Source organism: Parasteatoda tepidariorum, chromosome 7 (genome assembly GCF_043381705.1).
Source record: "Parasteatoda tepidariorum isolate YZ-2023 chromosome 7, CAS_Ptep_4.0, whole genome shotgun sequence".
NCBI lineage: Eukaryota > Metazoa > Arthropoda > Arachnida > Araneae > Theridiidae > Parasteatoda > Parasteatoda tepidariorum.
Window position 1 is genome coordinate 24797089 of NC_092210.1, and position 24265 is coordinate 24821353.

General features: G+C 28.6%; 1 protein-coding gene across 2 annotated transcripts in view; it reads right to left on the reverse strand.

The window, feature by feature from the left end:
* Positions 1-4866: 4866 nt before the first annotated feature.
* LOC107450552 (lysosomal alpha-glucosidase) overlaps positions 4867-24265 on the reverse strand; it is a 47885-nt gene continuing 28486 nt past the window's right edge. For both annotated transcript variants that reach the window (XM_016066375.4, XM_016066374.3), the window contains exons 13-22: positions 20863-21034; positions 19560-19676; positions 19173-19321; positions 17854-17938; positions 13863-13919; positions 12637-12761; positions 9383-9471; positions 8090-8139; positions 6528-6701; positions 4867-4978 (exon numbers count right to left, since the gene is read on the reverse strand). In XM_016066375.4, the coding sequence (XP_015921861.1) occupies positions 4910-4978; positions 6528-6701; positions 8090-8139; positions 9383-9471; positions 12637-12761; positions 13863-13919; positions 17854-17938; positions 19173-19321; positions 19560-19676; positions 20863-21034 (1087 nt within the window). In that variant the 3' untranslated portion in view covers positions 4867-4909. The remainder of the gene's footprint in view (positions 4979-6527; positions 6702-8089; positions 8140-9382; positions 9472-12636; positions 12762-13862; positions 13920-17853; positions 17939-19172; positions 19322-19559; positions 19677-20862; positions 21035-24265) is intronic.

Consider the following 24265-nt stretch of genomic DNA (forward strand, 5'->3'; position numbering starts at 1 on the left):
ATCTTTTATTTATGTTAATTGTCAGTGGTTTTAACTCAATGCAAGGTTTAGTTCTGTTTTAATTGTTCATGTACAATGCAATAATCTGTAAAGTAATCAATTACAGTTTCCAGTATTTGTAAGCAATTTATATAAGAATTTTTTTTTTTTTTTATTCTTTTGTTGATTATAGATAATTATTTCTAAATGCCATATTTTTTACTTATTTAGAGTGTGTGTTTGCTTTCAATTTAAAATGTTATATTCGAAGTTAATATTTCTTATTTAATTTTATTATTCCCTATATTCAATAATGTAATATCATTACGTAAGGATTTTGATTAATATTCTTCTGCGTGATCCCCTGCCAGACTTCCCTCATTAAATTTTTTTTTCATTAGAAAATGAAAAATTTTAATTTAAAAATTATGTACTGTTTCGTACTTAACTTAAACTTTCTATATGATTAAATAATATTTGAAATAAAGACTATGATTAAATAATTTCGTAAACTTTTACTTTATTCAACCCTCAAGTATGCCTTCTGAACAAACTCTTTGCATATTTTTTACCATTTTCTATATTGTCACATCAAAGGGAACATGATCAAAATTTTTAATTTTTATACTCTCTTAACTTTATTGATTTTAGACTATTGTAATAAAATATAGAATAATTTTGTAAATCTTCAGCTTTGGAATTATTATACATTAAAGTTTGTATCCACATGTGTTAAATAATAAAAAAAAAAGTTTCTATACCTTTTTTAAAGTTACAAACTTATATCCTAAGTTTCGTATTATGAAACTTAGATGCTTACACTATAGTAAAACTTAAATTTCAATTTGAATAAGATTTGAGTACTTTCTACCCTAAGAAATTTTTTTAAGAAAATCAAATTAGTACTATCTTTTATTTTTCAAAAAAAAGAAAAGTTTTAATATTTTTAAAAATATATTTTAATCCTAAATTTAAGAAAATTATTAAAATGTTGCCACCTAAATTTAATGCATTAAATTACATTTAATGTAATATTAATTATATTTTAAAATTTTTTATTATATTAAATTACATTTTATATAATTATCAATTAAAGAATTAAATTTTAATTTTTATAATTATAACAAAATTTTTTATTTAAACTCTATTTATATTCTGTAAATCAATGGTACAGTCTAGTTAGATTTTTCTCTCATAAAAGTTGCTCAATATGTCAGTCTATTTTTCTGTATTTTAATATATTTATTAAAAAAAAGTAGCATGTTTAAAATATTAGGTAAGATTTGTTGTATTTCTTTTTTTTCGTATAGTTTTAGTTTATATGTTTTATGTCACATAGTGTTTACCCACCACTTGCAACCTAAATAATAAAAATTGTGTATGGACAGTTTTAATAAAAGTTCTCAATATGTTGGAAAATATTCAGCTGATATTAGTCGCACTGTAAAATTGTTGCTCATTTGCTGAAATATGTATGCAACCTTCCCATTTCTTTTGTGATAAAGTATTATAAAACAAACTCTTGCCTTCATTCTTTTTTATCCATACTAGTTTGATTTTAATTTTTTATTCTTGAACATTTTACTCTACATTTTAAAAAAAGATAAGTCCAAATGAAGAATGGGCACTTTATGCTATGTATGCATAAAGCTAAACAATGTAATTGTAAAAACAAAGGTAATTATAGCATTGTTTGTGTGATGCTATATAAAACAGACATACTGTACTTTTGGTTCGAAACACAGAATGAGAGAAGGAAACATGGAGATACAGCAGAAAAATTACAAACTAGGAATAAAGTGATTTAACCAACTTGGGATGGGGAACAAGCTTGATAGGATAATCAGAGAAATAGAGCTAAGAAACAAGTGTGCTGGGTGCAAGATCTAGAAATTAAATAATAATGGGGTACTCAAAGGTAATTACTTAATTTATTTGAATTTTTCCTAATTAATAATTTCCAGAAGTTTAGTGGCAAAAGGGCAGTATTGGATGATTTTAGAAGAAAACTCAAACCAAGCTATATAAGGTGATGGAACATTTTTTTTTAATATCCTGATTTCGAACATGTCTTACCCATAAACTTCAACTTAACATGAAATTCATTTTCTAATTCACGAAAAATTTTACTGATTTATCATATAAAATTTATTTTTGGAGAAGTTTTAATTGGTAACAACAATTTTATAAATTTTTTGTAAAAGTAGTAAAATAGTAGTAATTTTCCTATTGCAATTTAAATACTGTATTAAAATTCATTCTGTCAACTCTATTCTTCGGGTGTAACACCCTTAGCCTATTCTCTATTTCAAATAGCAAAAAGATAGGTTGAATGAAAAATTTTCTTAAAAATATATCTTATAGAAAAGAACCTTCTTCTGGTAAAGAAAACTTATTTTTTAAATGTTATAAAAAGTCTAATAAGTTGATCAGTTTAAAAGGTAATATTAACTGGCATTTTTGAATAGCTCTATAAATTTTTGAAGAAAATGAATCACAATATAGGCTTTGATTAACTTTAAAAGTTGATTTTAAGGTGAGAAATTATTACACAAGACTTGACAGCCGAGTAAACAAAAGCTATAATACTTGTCCTTAATTATTGCCAGCAGTATAGTCTGACTCCAAAAGAGATTTTTGATGAATATCTCACAAGCAGTGCACATCAAGTAAAAGCAGCTTCTAATTTTCCAGTTACAGCAGATGTCTAATTGCCTCACAAAAACACAGTAATGAAAAGAACTAAGGTATGCTTTAAAAAATAATTTTCTAACATTTACTTTTGTTTGTGCTTTTCTGCATTTGAGCTTGTGTAATATATTGAACACATTGACTGCCTTTTCACCCTTATTGGGGTGAAGCTTATTCGATTACTTGCAAAGGATATTCGTATGTATTTCAAAAGATATTTCACAGGAAGTAACAAAATTATTGAATTGTTATAAAAGTAATACAAAAATGATTTATTAAGAAAACTATTGTGAGCCTCGTAAAAGCTTTCTCTGCTATTTACTCACAAAGGAATTAGGTTTTCCATTTTTCTTTTCGAAATTTAAGATTTTAAGTTATATCCCTCTTTATATATTCGGCAAAAATTCAAACTGATCATGTAGAGTAGCGACATGAGAAACAAATGTGAAGCAACGGACACAAATAAGCAGACATTATTAAAATATTGGTGGGAGTACTTAGCAGAATACTCTTCGTACAGGGGTACTCGTGGCCTGAAGGAGATTTCACTGAAAACGCGTGTGGCAGTCAACATGTTAAAACCTAAAAATAATTGTGAATGATGTATCAAACTGAAATTTTCTGTAGTTTTTAAAATATATATAAACATTTTTTTTATTGTATTTATGGTATGTATGTAAAGGTAGAAATGTGGACTGGGCAAATAATAGTTATAGAAAGGTTTCTACATTCATGCCAAAGCTGGTTTTTATTTTCACCAACGTGCATTTATACGTATTTTTCATTCTATAGATTTGTTTTTTTCGGATTTAATTCTAAAAGATTGCTAGTATTTTTAACAAATAGAAACCACTTTTGTTTGTTTGCCTTTTCTTTTAACAATAGTAATGTATATTGGCTGAACCTTAAATTCTTGTGTTCCAAATATAAATTTCTTGAAGATTGGTTTTGCCACAATTTTTTTTAGATTCGTTCCTATTCCATGTTACTTAAGTTTCAATTGGAGGGATTAAAAAGTAATAGAAGAAAGGGAGAATAGCTGAAATTTTTACTTGTGCAAAATATAAGATTTTGGATTTAAAATTTTATGCAGGTACTATTTAATAGACATAGTCTAAAAATATAGCATTCCTACAACAATTTGTTGTGGGCCAAGAGGCTCGTGGGTGTTAAAGCTCCAAAATTTCATTAACAAGGTCAGCACTACGCACAGGTCGCCTTTACCCTAGCAGCAAAATAGGGAACTCATTGGGCCAATATAGAAATGTTCGATTCAGCCGATATAATGTAATCTATTTCAAATTGGCCGATTTACCCGATATTTTATAGCCGTTAAATAATAAATGCTTTTCACAATCTATTTTATAGACATAAATTCGCTGACTTAAGCAAAATTGCTGCCGAGTTCTACAATCTAAAATTTAAATTTGGAAACTTCTCCAAATCCAGTTGAAAAGACGTTTTCATTATAAGTTATTCTTCCGTCAATTTGGTTGTTTAGAATTGTTGGATTTTTAATATTTGAAACTACACTGGAATCTACTAATATCGTCATTCATATTCACACGATTTTAATACCAAACATCGATACTCCAATCAACCTGATTTAAAAGTTACCCATTTTTAATCGTGCTTACACTATTCAAAAATCCTACACGGAGATTAATATTCAAGTGGTTTAAAAATCCAATTTCGTGATTTGCATTTACATATTTTTAAAATCAGTATCGTAATTAGTATTCACACGAGTTTAAAATCAAATGTCGCTGTTTGTATTCAGGCATTTTCAAAACATTGATTTTCGTATTTACATGCGATTTGAAATCTTACACAATCGCGATTCGTATTCACGTGTTCTAAAAATCGTGCATTGCAATTCGTATTATTTTAAAATACAATATCACATTTCTTGTACGAACTAAGTTTTTTTCTTAAATTAGTTATTATTAAGGTGCGATATTTTTCATTGGTAGGTTATCTTTAATATTTAGTTCAAAAATGCCTAACAAAATAAGTTATTCCACTATTATGTTCAATTTAACTTGCTAAATTTGCACGAACAATGTGTTTGATTCCGCTCCCTTCACAATTGAATTTTTCCAATTTAAAACATTGTATAACTTTACAAGTTCAGACACTTTCTAGTTTCTGAAAATTCTTTTTTCAAAAATGCTGTAGAATGTAATAAAACAAACATAAAAACTAAAATTTTAATACTGTATGAGCAAATTACATGAAATCAGTTATATACAATGGTTAATTCAACTTTCTCTGTAATGACATGTTCTAACTTTTGAAGGCGCAGAACCTGAAACAAAAATATTTTCAAAAATCATACATAACATAAATTCAAAGCAAACTTGTTGTTTGAACTTCCAGTGTCAAACAACATTAATTTTCACATAAAATGGACCAATCTTTAAATTTGTACACTTTCATTTAATAAATATTATAGTTAAGTATATGTAAGTATAATTTTTAACTAGCATTAGAAATACACTGGCGGACAAACTTAAGATATGGAAGAAATTTTCCTAAATATCTCAAAAAATACTGAATATAAATAAATTAAATTTGGTATGGATATATCTTATTCCATGATAATAAAGTATGCAAAACAAAAATGCAAGTGCCATTCACTGGCAAGACCTATTGCCAATAAAAGTGAGGCTTGTACAGTGTGTGCTGCCTCTAGTATGGTGTATGATCACCCCTGACAGACAGACAGCTTGCACAACGAGTATGCATGTTGTTAATAAGGGAATTAAGGAGGACTTGTGGAAGACCCTCCCATTCTTCCACCAGAGCAATTTTTAACTCCAGAATGGTTCGGGGGGGGGAGGTTGGCGCATTGCAATAGCTCTCCCAAGAGCATCCCAAACATGTTTAATAGGATTCAGGTCAGGGGATTTGGCTGGCCAATCCATTTGTTGAATATCCTCGCTTTCCAGATACTCATCAACCATGAGAGCCCTATATGGTTGTGCATTGTCGTCCATAAAAATGAATTCAGGGCCAACAGCGCCCCTGAAAAGACTCACATGGGGCTCTAGGACCTCCTGCCTGTACCTCTGGGTATTCACTGAACCATTGTCAAACACATGGAGCGGTGTGCGGGTATCTTGCATGATCCCTGCCCACACCATGAGTCCTCCACCAGCATAATGGTCCCTGGGATGGTATCGGGTTCCAGGTTCCCGCCATACAATAACTGTCCTGAATCTGGACTCATCGGTGAAGAGAACATTAGCCCATTGAAGCTATGTCCAATTTTGATGTCTTAATTTTGTCCACCAGTGTAGATGTAATTTACAACAATTGTAATTACAGACTTATCATAAACATTCTTTTATTTTCTGACAAAATTGCATGTAAAAACTTATGTATTGTATAATTTTATTTCTCAATAACTATTATGCTACAATAACTTAGAGAATATTTCTTGAAAAGCCTTTTGCAATTCAACATTTATCTATCAACTATGTATACAAAATCTGAAGTTAAATGTTACCTACAATAAATTAGAGAATAACTTAGAACATTTTAGACAGATGTCAATAAATTTTTAGTGAGATTTTTTATAAATATACGCTTATACAATTTGACATAACAGATTAAAACTTCAATCTATTATTTAACTCCTTATCACATTTTATTGTTTTCTTAAAAAAAAAAATTATTATAAACAAAACTATAGATTACAAGTTATAACAAAAATTTTACTAAAATCAATTTACAACTTAGAGATAAATGTGATTCACATTTTTCTAATAAAGTTAACATTTGTAGTAAAGAAATGAAAAAGTTATCAAATGCATGTGCAAACAGCAATAATTTTTTATATTGTTGCTACTTACTTGAGATTCTTTATCATATGTCCATCTGTCATTATTTAACGGCAAATCATTCAATAGTATATTAGTGGGTTTTGTTGGTTGATTACAAATTGTCATATAACCAAAATAAACATTGTGGGCTTCAGGAAAAGTTCCGAGTGTAAAATTAGTCCTCAATACAGCTTTAAAGCCACTCTAAAATAACAATTTGATATAATATATTTGTTAAAAATGTAACTACAAACAACTACAGTGGAGCCCTGATTTTACATTTTCTATTAGAGCAGAAATCTAAGCATTCTTTTAAGGAAATAACCAATTGAATTATCAGAAAAATATGCAATCTTTAGCTACAATTTCAATAATAGCCCATTCAACACAAAGTTTTTTTCGAAATTTGCTTCATGGGTTGCTTTCTCAAATAAAAATTGTTTCATAGTTTTCATGCTTTGAATCACTTTATCGATTATGAGCAATTTTTTCATCCTTGCTACTATTATAGGAGGCAGGCATTAAATTGGATATCGAAGGAATGTGTGAAGTGGTAAAATATGTCTTAGTCAACGAATTTTGAAAGATCTTCACTTTTAGCCACAGCAACTTCTTTTTCTGAAGGGCAAATGTTCCTAACGGATATAGAGAAGCCTGCTTTATTAAACCCAATGGTAATGCATTTTTGTCTACACTGAACATTTATCTTTGAAGGTACAAGAAAAAGGGGCCATCCACCGACTAAGTGGCAGGACTCACTGGAGAAGGACCTAAAGATAATAGGAATCACTAACTGGAAGGCCATGGCACAGAATAGATCAAGATGGCAAAAACTTATTTGGACGGCCTGTCATAGGCTGTAGTGTCCAAGAAGAAGTATATCACATGTCATCAGAATCATTTCTGAAAAGATTGTTTCTCGTAATGTTAAGTGATCGGATAATTCTTGGATCAAAAGTTCGTAGTTTACTAGGGGGAAAACTTTTATTTGCACATTTTTTTAACCCAGTTTTCGAAAAACTTCAGTGATTGAGAAAAATGTGTTAAGCGTGATCTTTTTAAAAGATGTAGTATAAGATTTGGGATATTTTTATCAGTGCAGGCAATTTTCTCATGCCTGCTGAAAAATGACATAGTAAGTAGGGTAGCAAACGGAACAAACAACATTTAAATCAGGGTTCCAGTGTAATTTTAAAATGCTTTATTTTCAAGACAATTAAAAGACTAAAAGTTGTGCACTGAAAATATGGTATGTATACTTCATAAACAATTTTTCTTGTATTTAGTTTTCATTTTTAATGTTCAACTTCACATACCTTACAAATATTTATTTTTCAAAAAATAGAAATACAAGCCAAATGCTATGAAAATTCCATAAAGTGAAAGGGCTGTAGTAAATGGGTACATAGCAAGTACTGTAGTTGTAAAAATTAACTAGCTATTCCTAATTCAGTGCATATTTAAATGTCAAAGTTGATAATGTAATAAATAAAAATGAAAAAAATAATTTTAAGTTTCTTATCTAGATTACAATTGATTTTATAAATTATTATTAAAGCAAATGCATAAAATTGTTTGAAACATTGTCGTACCTTTTGGTAATTAGCTTCCAGAAGAAGATATGTTTTATGCTCATGAGTTTCTGAAATACAAAAAGTAAAATCAATCAGTGTTCAAACAAAACTAGTACTAATACAAGGTATGTCCCAGTCATGAAATATATTTTTAAAAGATTTATTGTCTATACCAGTACAAAAAGTTGAAGTTCATGGATATCTATGATTTTTTTTTTTTTGCACTGGCACTCTAATATCTGGTATGTCCCCTCTAAGACTTTAAAGTCAACTTCTAAAGCCGTTAACACAGATGCTTGGATAACTGCAGTATTGTTAAAATAGATTTTTTTTTGGGGGGGGGGGGGTAAATCATGATCCTTGGAAACAAAAAATTTACCGGGATTAGTCTAAATTGAAGGTCATCTTAAACAGTTTTGCAATGCTTGATCAGAAGCAGAGTGCAAAAAATGTGAGGCTTGCAATTTTATTTTATAACCATCAGTGAACAGCCAATCCAATTTTCTGGGATTACGACTACCAATGTTCAACTCCATACCCTTGTAATTTTGAACCCACTCCAGAAGAAAAGAGAAATCCTGGATCAAGTATTGGGAGAAATTTGCCTTTGTGGAGGACTTTTTGATGGAACTAACTCGCATTTGCATTACATGGAGAGGGAAACCACGAAAACCTCCCAAGGTTCGGCAGAGGGATAACCCATGATCCGTCTACCTCTGAGGATATTTTACGCCAGCACTGTGGTTCAAACCCGAACACCCTATCCCCTGAGAGGCTATCAATAGTCATAAAACAGCTGCCTGGTGCTTCGCTTTCAAACGACACTCATCCTTAATCTTAACCAGAATAATTAAAGGACTGACAGTATTCATGAGATAAAAAATTAGTGGATTACTCTTGGAATTGAAAAAGACAATCAGCTGTATTTGCTCATCTTCGGGTTCTTAGCTCTGTGGATTCTAAACTTCTTACTGCAGTCTTTTATGCTTAGTTTAGCATAGAACTTGATTGACCAACAAATTGATGTGATCTTAAACCAGAGTTGAGAAATGCACTTGAAGGAGAGTGAACAGTGAAGCTGAGGGTTCCTTCCTCCTATCAAATCCATTCAACAAATTTTGACAAAAAATATATATTTATAAATTTCATGACATTTAGGAAACACTTAGTAAAAAGGAAGAAAAAAACTCAATTTTTATACAACTTTTTTTTCTCCTCAATTATTAAAATTATTCAAATGTATACAGATGATACTACAAAAAAAATTATCAATATTTGAATTATTTTTAAGTACTTGCATGCATATATTACCGTAAGAAGTGCCATCGTCCCAGAATAATAATCCTTTAGCTGTTCCCTGCTCACCTGGAGCAACAAACAGACCCATTGGTTGTTTTCGACTACAAAAAGAATGGCAATCAATGTTAGTAATTAAAATAACATTCTAAATACAAAGCTTTTTATATAATTCATTATATTAATGAAGGAGAACCTCTTAAATTGACCACCTCTGTATGTTGATCGGCTGTCTAAATTGATTAAGTACAAAACTAGTTTAAAAAATTAAACCTTCCAACTATAAGTTAACCTCTGGTCTAATACATTAATGCCTCAATATGTGGACACCTTACACATGTTTAATTAGACTAAATGTAAATAAATAGTTAGCCTTAAAATAATGATCCATCTCCAGTTATTTATTTAAAAGTGTTAGTCTCACCCAGGGGCGGATCCAGAAATTTTTCCTGGGACTCGGATCCCTCCCCTCCACAATTAAATTTTTTTCTTCATATAGTTAAACAAAAAAAAAAACTGGGGTTTTTAATGCTAGTCTTCTCATTTATTTTTTTCATAATGAACAATACATAAATAATTCAGATAATAAATGTAATGCCTTTTTTTAGAAACTTTGGCAAATCTGTCAATCATTTTTTCAACATCCAAATCAATTTCTCAATAAATGTTTAATAATACGAGTCGATTTTGAGTTGCTCTAAGCCAAGTTTTGAGACGTTGAAGAGTTGAAAGGAACGTTCTGTACTAACTGGCCGAGTTCTCAACAACATATTGATTGATGGGTACAAATCGATGTCACAGGCATTAATAATCTTGGAAAGATCGTTGGGCACTTCAAGTCCTGCTTCTGTTTCACGCTGCCATTTTGCCACCCAAAGACGAAATTCTGTTTCGACAACTTTTACGGAAGCATTTAAGAGATTCTTATAAAACTCGGCAGTTTCACGAACGGCTATAAGATCTTCCTCTGTAACAGTTTGACGAGGTAAAAAAACTCGGATTATGATACTTGAAACAGTGAAGAACATATTTAGATGGGGAAAAAATCACTTTTTCCGACCTACCTAGGTGCATATGCCCCCTTAAATAATTTTTAAAATATTTTATTTCTTTTGTAAATTACTAAAAAAATTATTTTTTAAATTTTTTTTTTCAATTTTGGGGGGGGGGGTCATGACCCCTGCTGGATCCGCCATTGGTCTCACTTTCATGTTCATACAAGTCATTTCTGTCTTATTTTCTAAACTAGTACTCAACTAGACAATTTTTCTACCAAGCAGAGGGAACCACAAATCGGACAAGAAAGTAAAAACAATACACTCATTAGACTTTAAGGCTCTGTAGCTCAAAATGAACAAGGACAGACTTGGATCACTATTCAAATAGAGCTTTGATATATTTAATGAATAATAGACCTGAAAATAACCACGCGTCGAGTCAGCAGAAAAAAGTGGCGACATAAATTAAATATAAACAACCAGTTACTTTTTTCAATCGTTTTTTCTTTCTTCAAATCTTTATTAATTGCTCATTGAATTTTCTGACTCAGTTAAGTCGAGGCAGTATGTTCAACTAAATTTTGTGGCATATTTATACTATTTTAATTGCTGAAATAACTTTTTATAGCCGTAGATTATTTCTAACAGAAATTTTTTAAAAAATATAATGTAATCTAAGTAAAAGAAACAAATTGGCTTTGAAATAAATAGGACTTATTGTTATTGTTCACCGACCCATTAGATTTGAGGAAAAGATGGTCACTTAGTTAATTGAGTCGATTGGCCGCTGACTACTAACTGAAAATTTAAATTTTCAGGTCTACTGCAAAAATAAAGTAATTAGTAATTTTTTTTTCCAAAAACGATACTATTCAAGTAATAAAATATAATTAAGTAACCATGCTGGTTGATTTATGTTAAAAAGGCTCCATGTGTAACTTAATGAAAATAACTTCCACACTTTAAAAATATAAACCGATATCGTAAAACGCTTGCTTATCTTGAACTAGTATTTAATACATATATAGCTGCTTCCTGCTATGTAGCGAAAAAATACTACTAATTAAAAAACATCACTGAACAGAAAAAGAAAAATTTCAGTTAATTGAATCAATGGTCAGTAGTTTTCACGTCAAGAAATTATATCTTAAATGAAAACATGACTATAAAGTAAGAATATGCAAAAATATTCTGTGTTTGAAAGTCCAAATTAATAATAATGGCTATGCATTGCCATCTACTAACCAATTAGTATTAGAAAAAATTATTGAAATTGTAAAAGTGCCTGTAAAATATTTAGATATCTTGAAATATAAGAGTATTTAAAGCCATTCTAGCTGCTTTGTATAATTATATAGGGAGAGAATTGGGATTTACAGGATATCTGCAACATTTTAGATTTTCAAATTCATGATTTTCCATAACTAACTACAAGAATTTTTTATGACTTAACGAAGTAACTGTTTTCTCCGACAAAAACCTAATAATAAATTTTAAAAAAAAGCATTATAATAACATTAATTGAAATGATAAGTATAACCAAAACTAATACTCAGTATCTTCATATTTATAGATTTTAAATTTAAAAAATCAGAGTAAAGAAAGAGTTGAAGCAATCAAATAGCTGAAAAAAATACAAAAGCAAATAAAAAAAATTTCTGCAGAAATATATTCTAAAGGTACTTTTCTTGTTCATCTGAAAGGAGAGAAATACTTCTGATTTTTCCGTTTTCATTTCGGAATAAAAAAATAAGTGATAAATAAATAAAAAAAATTCTGAAATCATAGAAGTTTAAAAGATAATTCCCTCTTGAAATGATGTTCTTTCTTTCATTTTTTCGAAAGAACGTGATAAAAACATTTTACATTTTTATAAAATATGACTGTGAGTGGGGATTTTGTTACAAATTCAGATATTCGGAACACCATGATATTGGGTAGGGTGGAGGCAAATTCCATCTTAAAAATTAGATTTTTCGGCAACCTAAATCCATGACTTTCCATGATTTTTTTAAAAAAATAGTTAAAATCATGACAAATATTGTTCAATACTGAAATCCATGATTTTTCATGACTTTCCAGGTGCACGGATACCTGGATCTAAATGTACATGAAGTATAAAATTTATATGTATAATAAAAAGTTGCATGAATATTATAGTACCAAGATTATAGAATACAGTATCACTTAGAACTAAATTAAATAACTACAGTTTACCGATAAAAAGCTATGATATTTCAAATGATGCGAACATAAAAATCAAATGATTACCTCAAGCTGGTAGTCACATTAGGTTTTTGTATTGGTAGAATATACCCTCCTCTTACATGAAGATTTATTCGACCTTCATCAAGCAAAGTATCATGCAAACCCTTGCCTTCTTTAACAATCATACCCTAAAAATAAATTTAAAAAAACTTAAATAAATAATAATTTATTTTGAATATTATAAAAATAGGTAGGATTTCTACTTAAAGCCTTATTTTAATTATCTGATTTTTACTCTACAATAAATCTATCATTACATAACTTCAAAATAAAATAGAATTTAGACGAAGTACAACTTACATTGAGAAATCTGATTTAGGGAAGTATAGTTACAGAATTATAATTGGCTTTACTGATTTATGTTTTTTTTATATTTAAAATCCGTTCTTGGTTTATTTTATTTTTTATGAGTCTCACCTAAAATTATTAGTTAAATATTTTTTTTCTCCTTTAGCAATAACCTAAGTGACATAAAGCGTCATTAATGAGTAATTGCCCTACTTATTTTAGACAATAAGAGGATTTATTTTTAAATAGACCCGTGGCAGGTCTATTTAAAAAATGAACCCTCTCAAGGCTTAGCAAGTAAAAGAAGAAGGGGAAAAAAAAACCTTGTAGGCAATAATACATGTTTCTGTGTATTGAGCTATTATCTTGTACAAATTCAACAAACTTATACTTTGAAACAGTACTAAAGAAACATTTGGCTGAAAAAATTTCATTTAAGGAAAAGTCTGGCTTATAACTAAATTGTTTCAAGCATTTTATTTTTAGAATACAGTGGAATATGTATGATCTAGATATTACTTAAAATGAAAACATTTATATTCATATTAACTTACAAAAAATTAAGGCAAAAGAAATATCTATCTTTTTAAGTCCGTTGACGCAAAATTTTAATAACCATAAACAGAACAAACTCTAATTAAATAACTCTAAAATTTAAAAAAAAATTATAAGTTTATGGCACAAAACACTCCTCACAAATAATTTTTAAAAATGTCAATATTTATGCACTATTTTATCTTTAAAATGCTAATGTTATGTATTTAAGTCCTAATATTTTTTAGCTAATAAAGGCTGCATAATTTATTATATAGGAGAAGACATGTTTTAGTATATTTTACACAACCATATTTTTTATACAATAAGTTATTCTACATTTTTGTCAATAACATAAATTTAAGAAGGCTTAAATAAGTACAAAATAACACATTTTCAATGGTTACCTTATAAAAATCATACCAAATTCCATTAGGAAAATACACATCAACAGCAGCTTCACCCTAAAAAGCAAAAATTTTACATTTGTATTCGGAGTTATACTTTTCATGGAACATTAAATTGTTTAATATTTAAAGTATGGGGAACCGTTTATCCGGAACGATCGGGACCTTTGCTATTCCGGATAACTAATTTTTCCAATTTTCTGAATCGCTACAAAAAGCCGTTTTTTTTTATTGTTAAACCCAACTAAAAAAAAAAATTTGGAAATAATCTTAAAAAGAAGAAAAAACGATGAAGTAATACACTAATGATTATTTCCGAAATCATAGTAAGGTAAACATCTTTCAAAAAAGAAGGAAAAATCCTAAAATCTCATGAGGAAAAAAAATAATTTTTTTTTAAAAATGGCGGGAAAATTTATCCAATTTTGTTCTGCTTTTTTGGTTTTCCGGCTTTCTGATTTCCGGATAACAGGTTGTTCTGTACTGTATTAAGACTTTCTGAATTTGGAAAATCAAAATTCGTTCATTCTCATACTTTTAGTAGGGCTCTAATTTTGATGATCTAAAAAGCAGAAAATGCTTTTAAAAACATAAAATTTAATCAAAATCAGGGGGGAGGGAAATCCCTTACATTTAAACAAGAATTTAAAATTTAAAAAAAAAACATTTTTTACCTGAATTTACAAATAATCATATTCATATATTAATCATATTAAAAATAAAGGAAATTTAGATGCAATTTTTATTAAATATACATATTATTTGTAAAATCAAAATGTATTGATGATTATCCACTAATTTTTTTTATGTATACATAAAATTAAATGTTATTTCAAAATCACAATCATATGAGATAACAGGAAAACTTAATTATTTTGGATTATTAAATACTTTTTAATCAAATGTGAAAAAATATCTCTTGCAGGGTTGCCACTCAAATCTGGAAAAAAAAAATTCCCTGTACATGTTATATGCAATACATTAATGGGAAATAACAATTACTGTGCTCTTGTGTGAGCTATATTGGGCTAACTATATTTATTAGTTTTAATTGCTGGAAAAACAGCTGAAGATACTCAAATAATGCTATGGTAAATGAAATAGTTAAGCATAGCTGAAATATCATGGTTAAATATCCCATAGATTATGCTTTGAGTGGTCACCATTGTTTAAAAGAACAAAATTCCCTGAATTTTCCCAGTTTGTAAAGAAAAAATCAAAATTCCTTGCATTTTCCCTGTATTTCCCAGGTTTTCCCTGTTCTCCCTGTGGAGTAGCAACCCTGTCTTGTACAAAAATAAATTTTTTACCTAAATAAGCATTTTTTAACATTACAGATAAAATTGATAACACATGGCAAAATAAAAAATGGTTATAGGTGATATTAATTACAATATAAATGAAAAAAAGTATCGTGAAAAATTCACATGAAATAATAACAATTAAAATAAAAATATAAATGTGTGTTTTGCAAAACAGTACTTTATCAGGAGACACACTGCCTGCAAACACACAGGAGCCTTTTTGTAACAATAACAGATAAATAACAATACATTACATCAGCAGACAGTAGAATTTTTTTTGTTTAATTTGATCCGTAAAACAATAAAATCAGCTACATTGGATACAACCAACATCCCCCTCCCGAAATCGANCCCCCCCCCCCCAAAAAAAAACATTAGAATTCAATGTCCATTAGAACATCAAAACATGAGTTACACACTTCAGAAACATGTGTTAAACATTTTTGCACTTTCCAAAATAAAATAGTGCTCAAAAATCCTTAAATGTAAAAAGTACCCTTAAAAAAATAAAAAGAGAAAAAAAATCAAAATTTTTAAAAAATTTATTTTTTTTATTCATTACATTGCTTTACACTGCACCACCACAATATAAAAAGAATATTGCAACTCAAAGCAAAAGTTTTAAGTAAATCAAAAAAGAATGTTTAGTCAGGGATTTTAGTCAGGGATGAGAGTAGTCAGAAAGTAAAAAAGAGGAAATTCTAGGATATATGTATATATACGAAAATTTGACAAAAGAGTGCGATTTTATAAACTTGTAAACCATGTGATTTTAAATCACGTGAATATGAAACTCTACATCGAATTTAAAACATGTTAAAATACAAATCATGATGCGTAATTTTTAGATCACGATGCATAATTTTAAAACGCGATATTACAACCGCAAAAACGAATCACGACATTGGATTTTAAGCCCGCGTAGCTACATAGGGTTTTAAAAGCTCGTAAATACAAATCGCGATATTGGTTTTTTAAATCTCGTAAATAAGAATCGCAATGTACAATATTTAAATCGCCTGAATAAGAATCGCAACGTTCAACTTTTAAATCAGGTAAATACGAAAATCGATGTTTGATAATAAAATCGCGATTTTAAAAATGCAAAAATACAAAACACGATATTAGATTTTTAAATCTCGTAAATACGAGTCATAATGTACGATATTTAAAAAGCGTAAATAAGAATTGCAATGCGCAACTTTTAAATCAGGTAAATACGAAAATCGATGATTGATATTAAAATCGCGTGAATAAAAATCGAGATATTTGCAGAGTCTGGACTTGGGATTTCTAAAAGGCTTGTTTGAATTGTTTTTTGTTTACACAATAAATAAAAATTTACAAGATTAATTGAATGAGCAAATAAATATTTTCACCACAAATCCACCTCTATTTTTTTTCGCTTTTTTTGTTTGCTTTCTCTCCAGAATACAAGAAGCAGCGACGTCTAAATTACGAAAATACGAGCTATCCCGCCGACGGATAAAAAATACGGAAAATCTTATTTTCTGTGCGTGAAATCGGAGAAAATAGCTAATATAAGTAAAAATGCGGAAGGGTTAGCAGCTAGGACGTAGTTTGAATTTTCTGTTTTTCTTTGAAAATCGTAAATAATTATTTTACTTCAACGACTGAATTTTCACAAAAAGCGGGATATTTATTTTTAAAAAAACGAAACTTTTAGAGAATCGGAGTCTTCGATAAAAAGGCTGAAATTCGAGAGACAAAAGAGACAAAAATCTCATCCCTGTATAAAGGTCAACCAGTTTTATCCCAAGGAATTGATTTTTAGAGAAACTTCAGAGGGAGGAATGAGAACTTCAATAATTTCGATCCGCGGAAAATTAAATTCCTCATAAAATATTTTAACTTGTGCAAAAAAAAAATTTCAGCGGAAATTAGCGGGAAAAATGGAAAAATCTGAAAAAAAAAAGCGGAAATCCGCGGAAGAATCTCATCCCTGGTTTAGTAACAGATTTTATTTCAAATTCAAATGCTTTTTGTATGGATACTAATAATAGAAATGTCCAAAAAAAAATTTTTTTTTTTAACAAAGATTCTTATTATTGTCAGATTCTATGAAGCATATCAAAATATTGCTTCTTATGGCGGTCAGTGTCCTGGAGTAGAGAGACTCTTCCTGCCTGCCCAATTCCAATGACAGTGAGAAGTAGATGGAACATGTATTTTCTTTTTTTAAAAAAAAAGACAAGGAAGAATGGAGTCGACAGTTTCAAATGCTCAATTAAAATTAACAAAGTGCTCAATTTTTCAAGAACTTAACTATACACTTGATGGAGTAGACATGCTATTTTCCCAATTAGTTTTGTAGAAAATGTCTTCAAACAATTCTGGAAAGCGCAAGAGCATCCTATAGCCAAAAATTGTCCATGCAACAAAAGAGTGATTTCATTAAGAAAAATAAAATTTAAACATAGTATTGATTTAAAGTGTGGACGGTAGATACATAAGAAAATTGCCATAGTCCTTTTTTTCAAGTTCTTCGGTTATCTGATTTTTTTATAACGTGTATCGATCTCGGTTCAACCAATCCAAATCATTGGCGCTTTACTCCAGACCATACTTATCAAAAAACAACTTTAAGTATGAAGTCTATAAAAATAAGTTATTAAGAACAGAATATGCAATTATGATCCATGGAAAATGCATTTTATATCCATTACCTCAGCAACTATTGGACTTATCAACAATGCAGGTCCCCATAAAAATTGATAACTGATATCCCAAGTCTCTTTATCTCGTGGAAATCTATATTTTTTTAAAAAATAAAAAAAATTAATCAAAGAATTTTAGAGTAGTTTATAATTACCATCAATTTCAACTGGTACAAAATTTGAAATTTATTACCATAAAAAATAGACTAATTTTTAATTTAATAAGAAATTAGTTGATCAAATGATTTAACACAAAAGTGAAATCTTTTTAAGTCCAAAATTATTTTATTTTTAATGCTATAAAAGGTAAACATACATAATTCAAAATCATACAAAAGCAAACATAAGAACAAATTATAGAGGTTTACTCATCAGTTATTTACATACAGCTGGGGATTATAATGCCTTTGGCAGTATTGCTGTGAGTGCTTTGTACTCATATGCCAGATACTTAATCTCAGTTAACATAAATTAAATTAGAATTAAAAGTACAGGGAATGAAAATCAAGGGCATTATAAGTGTTCAATTGAATGGAAAATCTAGAAGGCGTGACAGAGTTTGCATCACGCCTTTTGGGTCACCAAATCTAATGATAGGATTTTATCAAAAGTGTGTTATGCTGAAATAAATCTTCAGTGTTTTCAGTTACTATTAATTTTTTTCCTGAACATCAAAAAACTAACAGATAAATAAGATTCTCTTTTAGAAGAGTCTTAGAATGGCAGTTTTTGAAAATTGGCAAAAGTTCCACAATGAACTGATCCAGTAGAACACGGAAGTAAAGCATCACTGGCTCCAGTCAGCAAGCGGGTGAGTGACCACTTTGATCAGCCTGTGTAGAGATCGAAGGTGCGTGGTATCAGTCCTCGTTACACTGTTCTACTGTAAAGTACTTGACTTCCTGTGCAGGTCGCCAGGCTACCAAAGCAAGGGAGTCATCCCCTCTGCAGAGGATCAGAATCATCATGGCATGTCTTCGGATCATCCTCAGGGATGTTTACCAAACCGTTGCCAATAGCCCATTGTGCAGTTCTAGAGCGATGTAAATAAAGTACCTACCTACTACAATAAGAAAACTTTTTCAAAACCGTCAGACTATTTAATGTTTGGATAAGTGTGATTAGAACAGTTCTCCAAGAATCTATAACTTTCTTATACATTGAGTTTCCTCCCCTATTAGCATTGGTTCAGTTTTTCTACACTAAAACTGCTGGAGACTTGCCATCAGAAAAGGCAAAGGCAGACAAAATTTTATTTTCAGATAAACTACGGAATAAGTAAATAACAGAACAATACAGAATTAAATTTAATTTTTTGCAACACTTACTCATGTAAAAGCGGCCTAGCAACAGTTGAACCTTCAGTATGTGCTAAATGGAAGAGAGTGTATAAATATGGTAGAAGCTCATACCGAGTGTATAAAGCTTTATTGACTTGTTTCACGAATTCATTGCCAAAACTAGCTGGATCTTGATCCTAAATAAAAAAAATATTTCTAAGGTAGAAACAATACACATCTAAAGGTAAAAAAAAATTAAAGTAAAATTGTCTGTACAGATTTAATTATAGTATTCATTAGATTAAATAATGCATACCAAATAATTCAACATAATTAGAGTAATTTTAGGTTTAAAACTCTAAACTAAAAAACAAAATACTAAAGTATCAAAACAAACTGTATAAAGTAATTCATTCTTAAAGAATATATTTATACTTTTGAATATAGAGAGTTGTGATTTCTGCTAAGTGGATAAAAAGCTCCAAGTTGCATCCACCGCAAACACAATTCTTGAGTAACATTTAGTTGAAAACCACAAATATCAGCTCCAACCTAGAAGAGAAAATTTATGTAAAGATCCGATCATTAAATCAAAAGTTATTCAGCAGTCTTTTTTTTTTTTTCGAGCAATGTACACAAAAGAAGTATTATGAACATTTTAGAAGTAAAAATGAATTTATTACATCAAGTACTTTTCTCATTTTTGCTTTATTACCTGTTAATTAGTCAATAATTTTTTAAATAACTTATGTAAAATTGCAAACCCAATTTTTAATCATTCAACTGTCTTATGCAAAAAATATTCTTCAAAAAAATTATATAGTGAACCATGGTTTATAGTGGACACATTACTGAGCCCCGCAGACAGTTCACTATAGTATACTGTATTAAAAGGAAGTAGTTTATTAATTTCATATAAATAAAATTAGAATTATTTAAAATTTTAAAGTAATTTCCTCGGATAAGTTTGATTGCATATAGGTCATGACTTTCATTTTGGATAGATTGGAAATTTGTTTTTAAAGTACTTGCAAATCAATATAAAATGTCATAAATTTTTTTTAGCAAAATACTATCAATTTGCCAATGTTGGAAAAAAGTGCTAAAGATATTTAAAAATAGTTTTTATAATAATTGAATTTCAGGAGCTAGTTAAAAGCTTTAATAAACTAAATGTGAATATATAAATTTCAGAAGTATTTCAACACCATCAAACATAACTTAAATTTACAAATTAAGAACATGCATTTTTTTATTTATGCAAAAAAAATTTCCTTTAAGAGCAAAACAACTTGTTGTCTTACAAGAATTACCAGCATATATAAAAATTATTATTTTTGTGTTAAAGATTTTTTCAAACATATTTAGATAATAGATTAAAAAAATCATGAAATTAAATAATGATTTTTAAATAACTAAAAGTTAACTTTATCCAAAAACCTTTACTAGCATTATTTTTAAAAAAATGTAGCAACTTTTGTTCCCAACATTTTTGTACGTAAGAATGTATTCTCGAATACTAGTTCAAAGCACAATCTAGAACACTGTGCACATAATTTAATCTTACAAGGAGTAAATATAATTAGAATTCAAACTTTTACATTACTAAATGCTGATCTATTTTTATTGTGGTTGCACAACAGTGAGCATATGTAAAACAACCTGTGATCACAGTGCTCATTGGGTTGGGAACTCTGATATAGAATAAGAAACATATATTTAAAAATTATTTTCTTACAAATGGTATTCCGAAGAGATTAAAATTTAATATTCCAGGAATGGAAGATCGAAGATGATCCCAAGTACTTAAATTTTCTCCTAAACTATGGGATACAAATCGTCCAGACCCTGGAAAAGTTGATCTGCTCAGAACCATGGGTCGATTTCCAGGAATAATAATTGCAAGTGTTCTGAAAGAATAATTTTTTATTTCAGTATTTTAAACTGCCCTATAAATGATAAAAAATTCTATGGTGATTTATATTTAACAACAAAATATTCTTTAAGAACTGAACTATGAAACAAAAATAATCAAAGATTACTTAATTCCCAAATAAATAAGTAAAAGATATAAAATAATGCATGAAATGTTTGAATAGTGGGACAGCTGCATTTTTTATCGTTTTTATCAAACCTTGTCCGTCTTAATTTACGTATTTTCTTATTTTATCTGATTTGTGGTACCCGCAGTTCGGCAGGAGAAATAAGTTAGATGAGTACTAATTTCAAAAATAAGATGGGATTGACTTGCATAAACACGAAAATGAGGCCAAATCCAAATTTTTTTTTAATTTTAAATAATTGGAGTTGGATCACAATTCAAATAGGACCTTTATATGTAAGATCATAATATTTTATTTATTATTGTAAGATTATATTATACCACAATTTTCATTTTCAACACGGCAACATCCAATTGTTAAATATAACTGAGTTTTAAGTTGAACTAGTTTCATTTCCAGGGCCAACAAACTGATTTATCTCAATATTATGCAAGGAAAAAGCACTGCCGTGCAGAGAAATTTTGTACCAATTTTTTGAAGTAACTTCCTAGAAAAATAATTAATATCACTAAGAAAAAGGGGGGGGGGGACACCAAGCAAGTATTTTGTTCATAGAAATTAGTTTTCAAATTTTAAAAATATGTTAAAAACTGAAAATGTATTCAGATATTTAAAAAAAGATGTTTAACTCAAATATTAATTTTAAAAAAAAAACTCTCTGAAGGCAAAGCAATTAAACTAGCATTATGTATATATAGCACAATAACGACAGAAAGGATAATAAGAAAAAAGAGAAAAAACAAAGAAAATAAGTTTTATTCATTGTGCATAAGCTACAAGTAAATAGAACTCATAAAATAAGTTAAAAATATAGAGAAAACGTGGAAAATAATAAAAATTAATGAAAACAGAAGAAAAATAAAATATTTTTAAAATATATATAGATGCATATTAAAAAGCCGGAAAACAAATGAATGAAAAAATATAATCTCTGCATCTGCTCAAACTATTATATCCGCAAAAATATGTGCTTTCTAATATTGTATCAATATAGCCAAAGCAAAATATACCAATACAATAGAGTGAGGAGCACTAAAAAAGAAAACTGAAACGAAAATAGAACACATAAAGTAAGAAATATACACAAAAACCTATCAAGCAAAAAACAGAAAATACAAAATGAAATCTATAAAGCGAGTAGCGAATTCAAATGAACTTAGACAAACTGGAATCTTTCAAGAATAATTTTAAAAAATTTCGTAATAAGATTGCCAGATTACAAAATACCACCCCTTTCTAAACTAAAAGATGTTTTTCTGAGTTATTACTGCGATCTTAAAACTATCCTTAATTGCAATTTTGATAATTGGGAAATTCTAATTTATTTTCGTCTTTTTAATAATTGTCTTTACAATGGAAAACATTTTTATTCAAATTGATGGAATAGCACAAGGATCTAAGTTTTCATCTCTCTTAGCTAATTTATTTCACTATTATTAACAAAATTATACTCGTAATATTACTCGTAATAATTAAATTTGTTTTTAGATTTATTGATGATTTAAGTATCTTTAATTTTCAAGATTACACAATTTTGTTAAATATTATTTACCCCGAGGAATTAATCTTGCTTTGTAATCATGATGATAATACAGTACAGAACCCGTTATCCGGAAATCAGAAAACCGGAAAACCAAAATACCGGAACGAAATTCGATAAATTTTCCCGCCATTTTAAAAACATAATTTTTTTTTCTTCATAAGAATTTTGGATTTTTTTTTTTCCTGAAAGATGTTTACCGTACCATCATTTTAGAAATAATCATTACTGTATTACTTCATCGTTTTTTCCTCTTTTTAAGATTATTTCCTAATATTTTTTTTTAGTTGGGTTTAATAATAAAAAAAAACGGCTTTTTGTAGCGATTCAGAAAGCCAGAAAAATCAATTATCCGGAATAGCGATGGTCCTGATCGTTCCGGATAATCGATTCCCTACTGTATTAATTTTAATATTTTGGATTTGGGAATTTTAAAAAAAAATTATTTGGTTTGTTGATTTATATGATAAAAGAAATGATTTTAATTTTAATATAAACAAACTAATTACTTGGAATTCTAATGCTTCTAAAAACATTTATTTAAATACTTTTTTAAATCAAATTATTAGAATTACAAGAATATGTAGTAATGTTTATTTATCCAAAAAACAAATAGAAAAATTCTTTCAAAATTTGATTAAAAAAAACAATTGATACCCGACTAATGAAATTAAGTTCTGTATAAAATCATTGAGTTAACTGTATGTTATTATTAATAAATTTACTAAAAACTTCTTTGTTAATCTTTATTTTAACCTTGTACTAATCCAATTCAGACAAATCTGTGGCTAAAAATCTGTGCAAAATGGCAAATCATGCTTCATTTTTTTAAAAAAAATGTTAATTTCATAAAATCATTAAAATTGCAAAATAAAAAACCAACCTCATTAATTTTAAACTTTAAATTATCCAGTATAATATTATTACCTTGCTCACATCCATTTTTGGGCCAATAAAAGGTAACTAACAAATCAAACGCGCTTCAATACTGCAGTAAGGATGTGACATAAAAGATCCCTCTATTTATGCTTCTAACTCTATTTGTCCTTCTGTTTTTGTAATTTGGCAATCTTATTACGAAAATATTTTTAATTATTCTTAAAATTTGAATTCTCTACTCGCTTTATAGATTTCGTTTTGCGTTATGTTCTGTATTTTCTGTGTGATGCTTTATTTCGTACATATTTTTTACTTAATGTGTTCTATTTCCCTTTCAATTTTTTTAGTGCTCCTCACACTATTGTATTGATATATTTTGCATTGGGTATATTGATACAATATTAGAAAGCACTCCTTTTCGCAGATATAATCATGTGAGCTGATGAATAAATTATATCTTTTCATTATTTTGTTTCTGGCTTTTTAATTTTTTTAAAAAAATATATATTAATACCAATCTTCAAATCCAATTAATATTATATATACAACCCCAAATTATAATTATATATTTTTTAATATATATATATGCACAAACAAACTAAATACACATTGAAAACTAATTAAAAAATACAAGATTTACAAATTATATCAAAAATGCT